The following is a 14,193-nucleotide window of genomic DNA, read 5'->3' as shown; positions in this document are numbered from 1 at the left end:
TCTTTCCTGATTTTGTTATACCTGGAAAAAAAAGTTATCTACTGTGACTCAACAGGCTGCTCACTGCTAAAAAAGACTTGCATACCTCCTTCCTAACAAAGCATGATTATTATTTTCAGAGCTTAAAAAAATCAAGAACAGAAAAACAGTAAATGAAACACATTGATATAAATCTTCAAACCTCTTTTTCCTGTGAAATGTCAAACCTCATCATCTGCTTTTCTATATGAATAACCTGCAGTCCCAGACTGTTTTCCACATTTCCATGGGAGGAACAAGTCATTAACAAAAATCAACTTTAAGGTTAAGAGGAAGCAGCTCTAGCAAAAGTACGTGAATTGTGTATTTTTGTTACCAGTTAGAACAATGTGCTGTTCCTGGAACGCATATGCAAGCCCGTTTCAAAGCTTAAACTGAGGAACGAAGCAGGCACATGTCACAGACCACAGGACAGCAGACTGTGTACTTCCCTAAACAGCCTGATCATAGGGAAGATCCAGACAGATCTCTTAGCAGGGCCTTTGCGACCAGTGCTGGACGGACAGAGCTACCTAAATACAGAGTGCTGACGAAGAGCCCAGGAAGAGATGACGATGTGGAAAGGCAGAAGGAAACGTAAAATACTAAAGAGAAAACAAGCAATTGGTACCAAACCCCCTGATTTTCTTGTAGCTGTAGAGCCTTGGAAAAGAGGTCAAATGGAGTAGTAAATCACTGTAAATGGTGAAAGGCCTATAAATATTGTGCGCTGTGGAAAGAACAATCTGTTGCATTACAAGCAGCTGATGAGTCTCTATGCTGAGCCACTCACAAGAAAAAGGTTTTTTGAAGTCAGTACTATCTGTAGCCACTTTACTTTTAACTGTAACATGCAAAAATTAATCAGAAAAGTTGCTTTCCATATTGGAATGAAAGCAAAGATAATTTTCACGTGCACCTGTTACTTGCAGCCCATATTCAAAATCACAGCCAAGGTGATTTTCCAACTAGCTGATAGGAGGTAAACAGCAGATTCCAGCAGCAGGCAGAGTGATTTTCATTTTTATGTATTAGGCTTCTGTTGTTTCTCTAATTTACAAAATGAGGAAGCACTGAAGTAACTTTGCATGGAGACAAAAGTCTACATACTACATCTAAATTTTTACCAGTTTCAAGATTTAGTATATGTTCCCAAAAAGTTTAACACTTGTTCAGTGGCATCAGATTAGGAAAAAGTATGGACCCTACCCTCAAGAACGTACAGTTTTTAATGAAGCTGCACCCACAGACTCGGAAGCAGGCAGCACCTCAGCACAATCCCCTTCAGTTCTCATAACTTCTAGAAGTTTTTCTGTTCAAGCAGAAAAATAGAGTGGTGAGCCAAAATCTTTCTCATAATATCCTGTCACTAATACTGGCCAATAGCAGGTGTTATTTCCCTGGGTTTATAAAAAGGAAAGAACTTCAGCTGTGCATGGTAATTTCTAGGAGAGATGGCGACTGTGTGGGGGCAAATTCAGAAGCCACTGCCTTGATGACCCCTTTCATGTCACCCAAATGGCAGCCAGAAGCACTGCTTTGTAACCCTTACAGGTTATTTGATTTGTCTTTCTTTAGTGTTATTTAGCTTATTGCCACTTGTCTTTATATTTTCTCTTCTATAGCATTGCTGGTTCAGTTTGCCACACAAAATTTAGCACACAGTGGATGATGCAGAACACCAGAAAAATAACATGACCATTGTCTTTCAGGCACTGACCTGGGAGAGTTGTCAGATGCAGCTCCACCACAGGCCTCCAAGGTGAAGTTGATGCCTGCATTCATTGTTGCAATGAATACACAGAAGCAGGTTGATTAAAGGCTGCAAGAACCATAACTTAGGTATATTTGGTTTTACCATACTGACGAGGTTTTTTTCAACATCTTTTTTTCAATTTACATATTATATACAGTGATACTGCATACGGCTTGGCATTCACTTGTCATAATGTTTGTTGTCTAGTCTAAGCAACTCACCCCAGCTCTGTGACTCTCTTGCTTCCCCAAGTAATTCAGATGAGGGGGTGCTCTGCCAGTGTGCTCCCTTCTTCAGGCCCAAACATACAGTCACTTTCCAATAACAATCAAGGAACATGGAGTCCAAGCATCCCAGCATCCCCTAAGGTCTGGAAAGGCAAATCTAGGAAGTTCCCAAGTTGCAAATAGTGGAGGTAACTGAAGGAAGCATTATACATGCTTAGTCTGTTCTTACATACTTGTACGGCACCTGTTTTCAGACACTATTACCTTCCTACAAGCCCAATCCAAAAAAGCTCTCAAACTGCCCCTGGAAAGGGGCAACTAAGAGAAATGAAAGCAGGACAGAATCAAGGGATTACAAGGGAGAAAAAAAACATTAAAGCAAGAGGGTGTGAAGGCCAAATGGTGAAAAAACAAGAGACTGGGAACTGGAGAGAGAAAACAAACAGTGCCAAGGACAGGACTCAGCACTTCTTGATGACACTGAGATGCCAGTTAAGAGACTTCATTTCGTGGAGGAGAAACCAGAGTTTGTGGGCGCAGCATACACCAAGAGGTCTTGTCTCAGAGAAGAAGGAGGATATACAGCCCAAAGGATTCTTGGTTTGACTCAGTACAGCTGTTCTTGCTTATGTCAAAGTCAAGAAGCATATGCCACAAAACCAAGGAGCACCAAAGATGCCCTGGATTCTGCAGCACGATATAGCCAGAAGCTTTCCTCGTCATCAGCAGAAAGAGATATCAGGTTTCTTTTTCTAAAGTTACCTGCATTAGGGTAGAACAAATCAAACTTTGGTAGCACCTGTCTTGTGTTTGTAGAAGATGAGGCAGCTAATGCAGAGCAGATGCTTATTTTTTACATGGTTAAAAATAGATGAGATTCACCCCATGAAAGTTGTTCTAATAAACATACACAATTGAGATAGGTAACTACCATGGTAGAGATAAGCTATCGTGGAGGATGCAAGTACTCTTGTCTTTCAGTCAGTTTAGAAAGATACTCACAGATGCCATGATAGTTGTTTTGAAGAATCGCTAGAATTTGGGCCCGATTTAAAGGGGAGGGAACAGAGAACCTGACCACTTAGCAAAAAAAAAAAAGCCAAAACCCAAACCAAACATGTTCCTACATACTTAGTAGAAATAGGCAGCTGGTTATAGGAGAGACATAGTGCGGCATTGCTTCCACCCTTGCTAGACACCTGAGAACGCCCCAGGTAGAGGAAACCTTCTGTTCAGGCTTGCATATAACCGAATGTCAGGTGTATGACAGGAATGCAAAGGGAAGCCAGATGCTACCAGTTCTGCAGCTCACAGACCTAATGTTTATGAGGACCATGCCATGAAACAACTCACTATCCAGAGAAGAACCATTACTCGGCCAGCAACGTTTACTCAGCATGTGGTCATCTGTAGGGCCTTGGTATGCACTCTATTTTTTTGCCACTTGTAAGACAGATGGCTGCAGAGTTCTTGAAATAGATGCCAGTATAATGAATAATTCTGGATTACTAAGCCATAATACAGCAAAGATAAATATGTATCAATTATTCTTCAGTGCTGCAAATGTATTCTCATCTTAACCCTGCAAGATGGCATGGATACTCAAATACACACACCCACACAGGTCCACAATCACATCAGAGATGACTGCAGATGCTGAACCAATTTTTTTTTTCTCCACATTTTACATGCATATAACAAACATGTACAGAGTTAATAAATAAGGACTGTTACACCGGGTCAGACCAAAGGTCCATCGGCCAAATGGAAAGCAGCCGTCCAGCCTTTTGACAGTGGCCACTAATGGATGCCTAGAAAAAAGTACAATAGGTCAAGCCTATGACACTTCCCCAGTGTGCTCTCACATTCAATAGCCGTGTATTAATCCTCTCACCAATGAACTACAGCTTTCCCAAAGCACAAAGAGACCTTACTTATTTTAGTCTTTTCAGGGTTACCTAGATCTTTAACAGCACACCTATAGTTGCCAACTTGTAAATTTGTTTGCACTAAACAGTTGCCAAGAACTGTGCTTCCACTAGATGGGAAGGGTAAAACCCCACCTTTAGTAGCATCAGTCTAGAATATACCTCAAAAAGGCCTACCATGTGCCACTACACCTTAGTATGGGCTCGGTCTGAGCTCCTGCAAGCCCCTGACACCCAACAACATGTGGAAAGGTTTGGCAGCAGCATCGGGGTGGCAAGGAAGGGGCAACTGACCCTGCCTCCCCGGGGGAGCTGTGACACTCCTCACTGCACCACAGGGCGCGGAATACCCACACCAAGCCGAGCAAGCCCGCTCTGGCACCCCAGGACTGCCCCGCCAATCCCACACAGGTGGAGCGGCTGCGAGGCGATGACGAGCCCCCTGACCCCAGCAGCAAGCCCCACGGGTGGGTGCAAGCGGGGTACGCCGAGGCAGCCGCCGGGCACTGGGGGCACACGGCAGGGGGCACACGGCGGCGGGGGGGCAACACACCGCCGGGCAGACACGGCGAGCACTGCGGGCACGTGGCGAGGGTCGCACCGCCGGGCGGGCGGGCGGGCGGGCGCTGCGCCTACGACACCCGCCCGCCTCGTGCCGCCGCGCTCGCGCCCCGCCCGCCTGCAGCGCGCGCCCCTGCGTCACTGCAAATGAGCGGCGCGCTAGGCGAAGCCCCGCCTCTCCGAACGGGATCGCGGGCAGCGGAAGAAACCACCAACCCTCCCTGCCTACAGACGGAAAAGCCGGTCGCACCCGCTGCCGAAAAAACAAATAAAATCATTTTATTTCAGGTATTTCCCGCTTGAGAGACGATACGTCGTCGAAGCCCAGCGAGAGCCTCCCTCTCCCAAAAGGGCAGCGGGTCTGCAGGGGGTTACTAAAAGGCTGTCACCTCCCCCTCGCTGAAGTGGGAGCGCCCACCCGGCTCCTCGGCGCCGTGCGCGGGGCCGTTGGTCAGCGCGAGCGCCCACCCCGCCCGGAGCCGCGCCAGTGAAGGGCAAAAGGGGCGGGCCGCCCGCGTGATGCATTATTCATGAGGGGGCGGATCCTCCGGCTCGTTACCAAGGCCGGCCGGGTGGGCAAGGGGGTGGGGCTGTGACGGAACGTTGACGGCTGTTCCGGCATTTTTAAGGGCGTTGCGCCCGGTTCCGAGGCGGCAGTGGGGGCGGGGGAGGCGGCTGGTGGCCTGGCGGAGCCCTGCTGTGGGAACTGGGGCCGCCTGCCCTGTGGGGGTGCCGGCGGCCGGCCGGCTTCCCTCCCTCCCCGCTAGTGCCAAGCTGGGAAGCGCCCCGCGGCCCCCCCGCGTTCTGGTGTAGCGGCTGAGGGGAGCGGGGGGCGGGCGGGGAAGCTACCGGGGAGCGGGGCGGGTGTCGGGGGGGAACGACCTTTCCGGGGTATTTATTGCGGTCTAGCGGATCCCTGTGGGCGCGACTGTAGGCGGGAAGGGCCGCCCTGCCGTGGGTCCCGATAGATCAGAAGGGGGGGGGAGGGGGAAATCGGATTATTTATTATCGAAAGGCTCCGACATTTTAGAAAGCCAGCACATAGTGGAGGTGATGGCGAGGAAGAGGGCTTTATTCTAGAAAGTGGCTATTTTCTGGTTCATGTAGTGGTTTGCGATAGGCGGGTGTTTAAGCCCTCCCCGCTCCCCCCTAAGGTTATTAATTATCTTTGTCTCTTCAGACAGCCGGGGTGGGGAGTTCACCCCTCCGCTGAGCCGGTGTCAGGGGAGCCCCCTCCATCGCGTGGGGGATCGCAGCCGCGGGCTCCCGCAGACGGCGACTTCCAGCCCCAGCCCGCTGTTGGGTGTAGGAGGCGCTGGCTCCGCCGCGTCCTTCCCGTCCCTGGCAGCAGCGGCCGCTTCCCGTGCCGCCGCCTCCTGCCACTTCTCACCCGCTGTAACCGGCTCCCTTGGCAGCGGCGGCGTGTCCGGTGGGTCGCCGCCGCCCTCCCCGTTCCCCTCAGCGGCCGCTGCTGCGCATCATCAAAACATGCAGGATGAGCTGCTCCTGGGGGTGACACGGCAGCAGCAGCCAAGCAGCGAGAGGCTGGGCAGCAGCCCCGCATCAGGACACCCCCCTCTCGGCCACCCCTCCTCTGACTTTAAACCCAGTCTCAGCCCCCATCAGGATTTAAACAAGCAGCAACCGCAGCAGCAACAGCCGCCGCCTCCTCAGCTGAGCCAGAAGAGGAAAGAGTTTAAGCAGCAGCAGCAGCAGCTCAGCAGCCCAGCCCAGCTCGGCAGCAGCCACCCCCTGAATAACCACCACCCCCCAGACTATCATCACCACCCCCCTCAGCAGCAGCAGCAGTTCAGCCACCCCACTGACAAGTACCAGCAGCAGGAGCACAGGCAACAGCAGCAGCTCCAGCTCCTCAGCGTTCACCCCCCGGAGCCGCCGCGGACAGGGGACTACCCGCACCACCGGCCCCTCAGTCCCGCCGAGCAGAAGGGCGGCGCGGACAGGGGGGGTGCAGAGCGGCTCGCCCCTTCCTGCCCGGGGGGATCGGTGTCCGCGGACCCCAATGTGGGGGTGGCCGCCGCCTCCTGCGTGAATCCGCCTCCGTCTCCTCCTCATCTGCAGGCGAGAGCCAAGCTGCCCCCCATGGAGTCCCCCCCGAACAGCCACTTGCTGGGCAGCCCCGGGAACCTCCTGCCCGGCGGGCTAGGCTCTGGCTTCAGCAGCCTGCAGAGCCCGGAGATCCCCAGCCCCCATCACCAGAGCGGGGGCGGCTCCTCCTCGGCGGCTTCCCCTCCTCCTCCGCCGCTGCCCGGCTTCGGCACCCCCTGGTCGGTGCAGACCTCGTCGCCGCCTCCGCAGCAGACGCAGCAGCCTCCGGTCTCCAGCGGCGGCGGCGGCGGGCAGATCAGCGCGATGCCGCCCCCGAGCCCGGAATCCGAGACCAGCTTCTACCCGGGGATCCCGTCATCGATCAACCCCGCTTTCTTCCAGAGCTTCTCGCCGGTGTCGCCTCACAACCCCTGCGCCGGGCCCTTCAGCAGCCCCTTCTCGGCCGCCGCCCCCCCGCCGCCGCCGCAGATGAATTTACCTCAGCAGCAGCAGCAACAGCAGCAGAACCGGAGATCCCCTGTGAGCCCCCAGCTCCAGCACCAACACCAGGCGGCGGCCGCCGCCGCCGCCTTCCTGCAGCAGAGGAACTCCTACAACCACCACCAGGTACCGGGCGGCGGCGGGGCGGCAGGGAGCCCGGGCGAGCCGGCTCCGGGGGGGAGCCTGGGGCGAGGGGCAGCCCTGGGGCGGGGAGGGGGACGGGAGGAGGGCACCGGGACGAGACAGGGGGGCTCCGCGCCCCTCGTTTAGCTGGTCGCGGGAGCCGGGAGGTTTCTCTCCCGGCGCTGGGCGAGGCTGCGCGGCGGTGACAGCCCGGCGAGACCGCGGCGGCGGAGGCAGGGCGGGGCCCGGCCCGGCCGCTGTCGCCCCGTCGCGTTCGGCGGGCTCAGGGCCGCGGCCGGCCGGCCGGAGGGCACTTGCGGCCCGCTCGCGGTGTGGGGGAAGGCGGTCGTAGGGATCGGGCCGGGAGGCTGGTGGCAGCGGCCCGCCCCGCGCCCGGCCGTAGCTCCCCGCCCGTTCCGGGTGGCAGGTGGCGGGGCGGCCGCTTCGGCCGCGTCCCCTGGGCCGTGCCGGCCCCGCTCGGTGCGCCGTCGGCTGCCCGGGGCCGCCGCTTCTTTTCGGGATGTGAGGGGAGGGGGTTTCCTCTTACAAAAGAGGATAAACGCTCCTTTTCGTGTCAAGGAGGAATTTCGCCGTCAAAATACCCCCCTTGCTCGCCCGCAGCGAGCGCGGCGTCCCCGAACAATGAGCCTGACAGCTCCGGCCGGCGCCGCCTCCCCGGGAAGCCCCTTCCCCAGCCCAAACCTGCCCTCGCACCCCCTGGGCGTGCCGGGTGGGTGGGCGCGGGTCACCGAAAGCGGGCTCCGATGGGAAGGCTGTCGAGGTTGTTGCCTTTTCAGGGGGTTTGCCCGAAATCACTTGAATTTTGTGTGCAAAGACGGCGCTGTGTTTCGGGTTACCGTAGTTCTGCTACGGTTTTAATCAAGTGACATAACGATCCCGTGTTAAAATGGAAGTGTAAGTGTGCGTTTCTACCTGGAACGGAATATTCATTGTAAGGAATCAGAGAAAAGCAGATCCACGTTAGTATTAGGCTAGTGCATTACAGCCACGTCTTGCTCCAATCGTTCAGTTATGGAAAGCCAAAGTTACATAGGCCTCGTCTTGAATTTTCTTCTATTCTAGCATTAAATCCTGTCAGGTTTAATCGGTAGAGCTGGATCTGTGAAGCATTTCTATCAGAGCTGGAATTGTGCATTGTGTGCTTGTCCAAGAACTGACTTGGGTGCATCGTGATTGGGAGCTGGTTGTCCTTAACATCTATAATAACCCTCTTCAAACAAATTCCAAAGCCATTCTCCAACAGTGAGCTGTACAGGAATTTTCTCTCAGTTACAAGTTGTAGGTAAACTTAAAACAGTGCCATGACAGCATAGTTAGCAATATTACAGGCTTGTTAACATTCAGCATTATCTCTTAAGGTTTGTTTCACAATAGTGTGTCTGCCTCTCCCAAAATTCCAACCCAGGTATTCAAGTTTTACAACATAATTATCTATAATTATATACAATGGGTTGTTTTCCTGATTACTTGACCAAAAATGGCTTTAGTGGGTTTTTGTGTTGGTTTGTTGGGTTTTGGTTTGTTGGTTTTTTTTTGGGGGGGAGGGTGTTGTTATAGTTTTATCTTTGTCTGCAGAAAGTTCTATTTTATCTAATATAACATTAATATGCTTTACATTTTTAAGTTATTAGAATTAACAAGCTGAGTGTTGCTTGCAGTGAAACTTAGAGGTAAAATTGCTGTGCTGTGACTTCACAGAAGAACTGAACTTAGAATATCTCACACATGTGCACCCCCCACCCCCCATTTCTATGTTTGAGAAAAAGCCTTTCCAAGAACAGATTTGAGAATGCTAAGGATAAGTACTGCTTGCTGTCAGTCAGGCTCAGTGGGTCCACCTCTTGGTAGTATGACAACCACTATAGGTCACTTTTTAGCACAAGTTGTGGTTTAGGAATAAAAACTTACCATCCTGTAAAATCTTTCCTCTAAAGACTGCTTCTGTTTTCATATTGAGGAATATAGGGCACTTGAATGATACAAAAAATACTTCATGCTGTGTCTAAATATGAAGAAAACCCCAAAACTCAAAAAAAAACCAAAACCAAAAACAAAAAACAACAACCCCTGGATTCCACCCTGTAGAATTCCCCAGATAGTCCCGTTCATTACTCCAGAAATACTTGAGCAGTGGCTTCAGTATAACACATTTTAATGTGGAAATGTTAAGATAGCTCCTTCAAACAGAGTCTCGGTACAGTAATCAGTCCTCTTTTTGCTCTTGCATGGTAATACTGAGACAATGATACTCAAAATACTGCGGGGGGGGGGTGTGTGGGGTGTGGAATCAATCTGCCATATCTATTTCAATCTTTTAAGTTTCTGCTTGCTGTAGTGAAATACTACTACTCAGTAGAAATACTTGTTAGTAGTAGGCTAATAATTATTTTAGTAATAGTTTTAAAAATTTACCCCTTTTGAAATTCTTGTGTTATTTTTACAGAGTTCCCACTAGATAATACTAAGTAATGTATTACAAAATGGTCTCAGGGGGTTATTTTTAACATGGTTTTACACCTTGGAATTGTTGTACTGCATAGCTTTAAAGAATGCTACCAGTTACTAAAACAATAATCTAAGTTGTTTGCACAATTACTGTGGGGGTTTTTGGGGTGTATGGGGGAGTTGGAATTACAAGGTTTTTTTATGATGCTGTTTACTTCCTTGCCTCAGTAATTAATTTACATGTTATCAGGAAAGAGTAGTTTATAGAAATCTCTGTGCATTGATTACTTGGTGGTTGGTTCTTACAGTTTTTTGTTTGTTTTGTGGGGTTTTTTTCAAGTAGAAAAAGATTTCAAGTATCTTCAAAATAATGTAAATGAATCTTTCTTTTTAGCCTCTTCTGAAGCAGTCACCCTGGAGCAATCAGAGTAGCGGCTGGAGCACAGGAAATATATCCTGGGGAGGAATGCATGGCAGAGACCATCGTAGAACTGGAAACATGGGAATTCCAGGAACTATGAACCAGATCTCTCCTTTGAAGAAGCCCTTTTCTGGTAATGTCATAGCTCCTCCTAAATTTACTCGCTCCACTCCATCAGTGACGCCAAAATCATGGATTGAAGATAATGTTTTCCGAACTGACAACAACAGTAATACTCTGCTTCCTTTGCAGGTAAGGATGGTATGTAACTGTAGTGTTCATAGTCTTGCGTAGCATTTTGACTTTGTTCATTTAAAAGGAGAATTAAACAGGGGTTGCAGCCCTGATACTTTTGTGTACAAATTGTGTATTTGTATATTATTTTTAGTTCTAACAACTAACCCCAGCATTTTCTGTGCATTCAGCAATATATGATTTTCACAGTTAAGAATATTGACTGTCAAGAAAGATAGAAACTGTAGCCACTGACACAGCAATAAAGCAAAATGTTTAATCCAGCAAGTACTTTCTGCCTATGATAACACTAATACTCTTCTAAATTCCTTTAAAACTCAGGATCTTTTTTGTTCGCCTGCCCTTCTGAGTCTTTGTCATGTTGTCTTTTACTGGTATTCTAGGGTGACATTTGCATGTTAGGTGTTTTTTCCTCCATACTCTAGCAACTTTTATATTATGTTTTGAATGGAAGCCCTGTATTTAGAAGTGTTAAACAGGAGGGTGTGTCTTAGAACTAAAGATTTGGGTGCACCTCCTGGACTTTGTCAGTGACATCTTATGTGACTTTAGGTAAGTCTCTTAACCTTAACCTCAGTTACCTGTTGGTAAAATGTTATTTTTCCCATTCCTGCCTGTATTCATTTAGTCATAACGTTTCTTGTAAGCAGAGACATCTATTATTTTGGATTCAAATCTCAGTTGCCATTCTAACAATTTTTAGTTTTTTGCATGGGTTTTTTTGTTGCAAAAAAGCCTTGGGCTACTTATTTTAGAAATAATGCATTTTAAAATAGAAAGCAGCTATTCCATAAATTCTGTATGTTTTAATTTTTTACGCGTGTGTCAGCTTCTGTTTTTGTCTTTACACTGAGCTACTACATTCCAGCAAAAGTAAAAAAGTTAATATGCAGAGAAAAAATGTTTCTTTATCTCCACATAAGGCTATTACAGCTGAGTTTTGTTAGGTTTCACACAGAGTAACCTAGAGTTTTGTCAGTTGTTTTGAGTTTGTATAGCTGTATTTGCATCAGTTAGCAAGCTGATCCTTACATAGCTGTAGTAGTGGCAAAAGGGTGCTCCCTGGAACCAGATTTCCCATTAGAGTTCCAATTCTTCTTTACCGCTTTGCTGGTGGAGTTTCATTTGGCACAAGAGGCCATGTCCTGACTCTGTCCAGGCAAGCTCTGTCACTTGCAGTATTGTTGAGGCTAATGGTGACTTTTGGACATAACCTAAATTGTGCTCCAAGTGTGTGCATTGGACCTGAAAACTTGAGGATTTGCTATACAGTGAAGACCTGTTCCATTAAGTACCCTTGCTAGCTGGAGTATCATAGTTGAGTCATTTTTGCGTGGTTGGAAAGATGAGAAAAAAGGTACCTTTCTGTATGTATTTAACCCGATCTATTAGGGAAAACAGATTGTGGATAGGTAATGCTTTATGGTGGAGGGCTCCAAGAACAGCTAAAAGTAAACACTGAAAATGTCTCCTGAAGACGTTAGTCTAAGGAACAGGGTTAAAAATATTTATGCCATCATAGGTTGAAACTGCGGTGATGTATACGTTGGAAATCATATGCAGCTAAGCACAAGTTGTGAATGTATTTATTCATTCAATATGTTTTATAAGTCAGTATGACTATTACTTTGAACTTTCAGAAGCTTCTATGGCGGTCATCCAGTATAGATTAACTCATTTTATGTCTAAACAAAAGTCCTGTGCATTCAAACTATAAATCATTTTTATCTTCTAGGGTAGAAAAAAAATCCTTGCAATTTAACTTCATAATACATTACATTAATGTTTCCGTTTGGGGGTTGGTATGTGGTTTGGTTTATGTTTAAGAGATGGTGTCAAAAGAGATGGTGTCAAAATAAGAAGGCAGGCACACTTAATTGGTGGTGGTGGTACCTGTGAACACCAGAGCAGCCAGTTGGACAGACTTGTTTGGCTACTTTTATGCTGTAGATCCATCTATGCTTAAATCTTCCATATGTATATAAAGTCATAGTTGCAGAACACAGTAAAAATAATCCTCTGAAGGGTTGCAGCGTTATCTACTGCTATTGTGGGAGTACTAGATGTTTCCATAAATTACTTTGCTACACTGAAATTGTGTTTTTATTTTTCAGTTGTTAGACAGTTGTTATATGGTTAATTCCTTGTGATGACTGTTACGTTTTGCAAGTCATAATGAAAAAGTTAAATAGAGCTTGGAGCTCGTGCTTCTTTTCATCAGGACTTGTCTTGGCAATGGCAATGCTGTCAAACACCCATCTTGCTAATTTGTACTGCTTTGTCTCCTTCCATAAAAGGCTGAGGTATTTGGATTGAGGGTTCTTAAAGATACAGTAGCAATTGCAGAAGATAGTCAGAAATAGCAGTAATTAAATTTTGTGCCATTTGGAAAAATTTGCATGAAAGTATTGTATGTATGTAGAAGTTACCCATTTCTTGCAAGTTTCCAAAGAGCAAACACATGTTAGCATGCATGTTGAATACATACTGTATCATTCACAGTTTTGTGGGATACTTTTCTGACGATTGTGCCATCTTTAACAACGGTATGTATGGCAGGGGACAAAACACCTCTCCTCTAAACTTCAGCTAGCTCAAGCTTAGCAAATGAGAACAGCTTAGAAAAGCCAGTGTCTTCACTAACTTTCTGTAGATAGTTAATGTACTGCTACCGTTTCTTAAAATGCTGTATATTTTTTGCTGAGTCCAAATGGCATTCAGCAGTGTCAGCTGCTCATCCAGTTTCTGTAAAACATGTACCTGATGCAAACAAGATAAGCCACAGAGGAATCACATACAAATTCAAAGCTTTTCCCTTCCATGAAACCTCGTTATTCTTTGGTGTTTGCATTGATCGATTGTCCCCAGTATAGAACTGACATAACTTCTGATGAAAATAATGTTTTGTGGCATTAAACTAATATACCAATGACAATGAATGTCGTTAACTGATAATTGAGTAAGTAATTGTGTGTATCACTAAAGGGATGAAAGCAGATTTTCTGTACTTTGTAGTTAAAACTTCAGTGGCTGCATGAGTTACAGCAAAGGTGCTTTTCTTTACAGCAGTTATGAAGGACATCTCAGGGGAATTTTCCAAAGTTCAAGAGTCTTTGTTTTGTTTTTAAATAAAAGTAGTTAAACATCATGGCAACACGTTTAAAAATGAGCATATTTAGCCAATAGCCGTTTTTCTTATGTGACCCCCAGTAAGAACCTTTTTTTTTTTTTCCTCCCTCGGGTTTGTAAGATAACACAAACTAAAGTTCATTCATAGACAAAACTATGTCTGCAAGTTGAAGTTCTGCCACACTGCTTGCACCATTATAGGTACTTCATATAGGAAGGGGTTTGATTGACCTGGATTGTACTGGAATCATTTAGGAACAATTGGGATCTTGTCAGGTATTCACACCATCTAACTTAAGCATTTAATTGAGGCACCTATTTCTCTCTCCTTGGAGAGAATCTAGGCTCCTTATTTAGATAATCTAATTCTCTACAAGAACATACCTGGCACCACTGACCTTATACAGCCTGCGGGATTCCAGTGTTGGCTTCTACGTTGCGTGTCAAGAAGTTAAACAGTACTAATATTGTCTCTTATTCCCTGTTCTTAACTACAAAAGAAAAAGCCACCAAAATAAACAATGGTGCAAAATTAAAAATATTTTTTTTTCCCCCAAGAAAAAAACACGCTTCTGGCATTTCTGTAGCTAAAACAAGCACAGAAATCACTGTTCTGTGTATTTGGTTTTTTCATTTATGTTCCTTGGATGAGGAAAATTAGCCATTAATTTATTAACAATTTCTAAATTTCTTTTAAAAAATGCAGTGTCTGCTAACTATAACTATTTTGATTGCAAGCTTACTATAAATTCTTAATGT

The 14,193-nt window shown here is 47.0% G+C and overlaps 1 protein-coding gene across 4 annotated transcripts in view; it reads left to right on the top strand.

Moving 5' to 3' along the window:
- Positions 1-5,137: 5,137 nt before the first annotated feature.
- CPEB2 (cytoplasmic polyadenylation element binding protein 2) overlaps positions 5,138-14,193 on the top strand; it is a 55,134-nt gene continuing 46,078 nt past the window's right edge. For 3 of the 4 annotated variants that reach the window (XM_056335016.1, XM_056335007.1, XM_056334989.1), the window contains exons 1-2: positions 5,138-7,166; positions 10,024-10,302. In XM_056335016.1, the coding sequence (XP_056190991.1) occupies positions 5,979-7,166; positions 10,024-10,302 (1,467 nt within the window). In that variant the 5' untranslated portion in view covers positions 5,138-5,978. The remainder of the gene's footprint in view (positions 7,167-10,023; positions 10,303-14,193) is intronic. The other variant, XM_056334997.1, reaches the window with a different exon arrangement.

Source organism: Falco biarmicus, chromosome 1 (assembly GCF_023638135.1).
Source record: "Falco biarmicus isolate bFalBia1 chromosome 1, bFalBia1.pri, whole genome shotgun sequence".
Taxonomy (NCBI): domain Eukaryota; kingdom Metazoa; phylum Chordata; class Aves; order Falconiformes; family Falconidae; genus Falco; species Falco biarmicus.
Note: the sequence above shows the minus strand (reverse complement) of the source record. Positions and strands in the feature narration are given on the sequence as shown.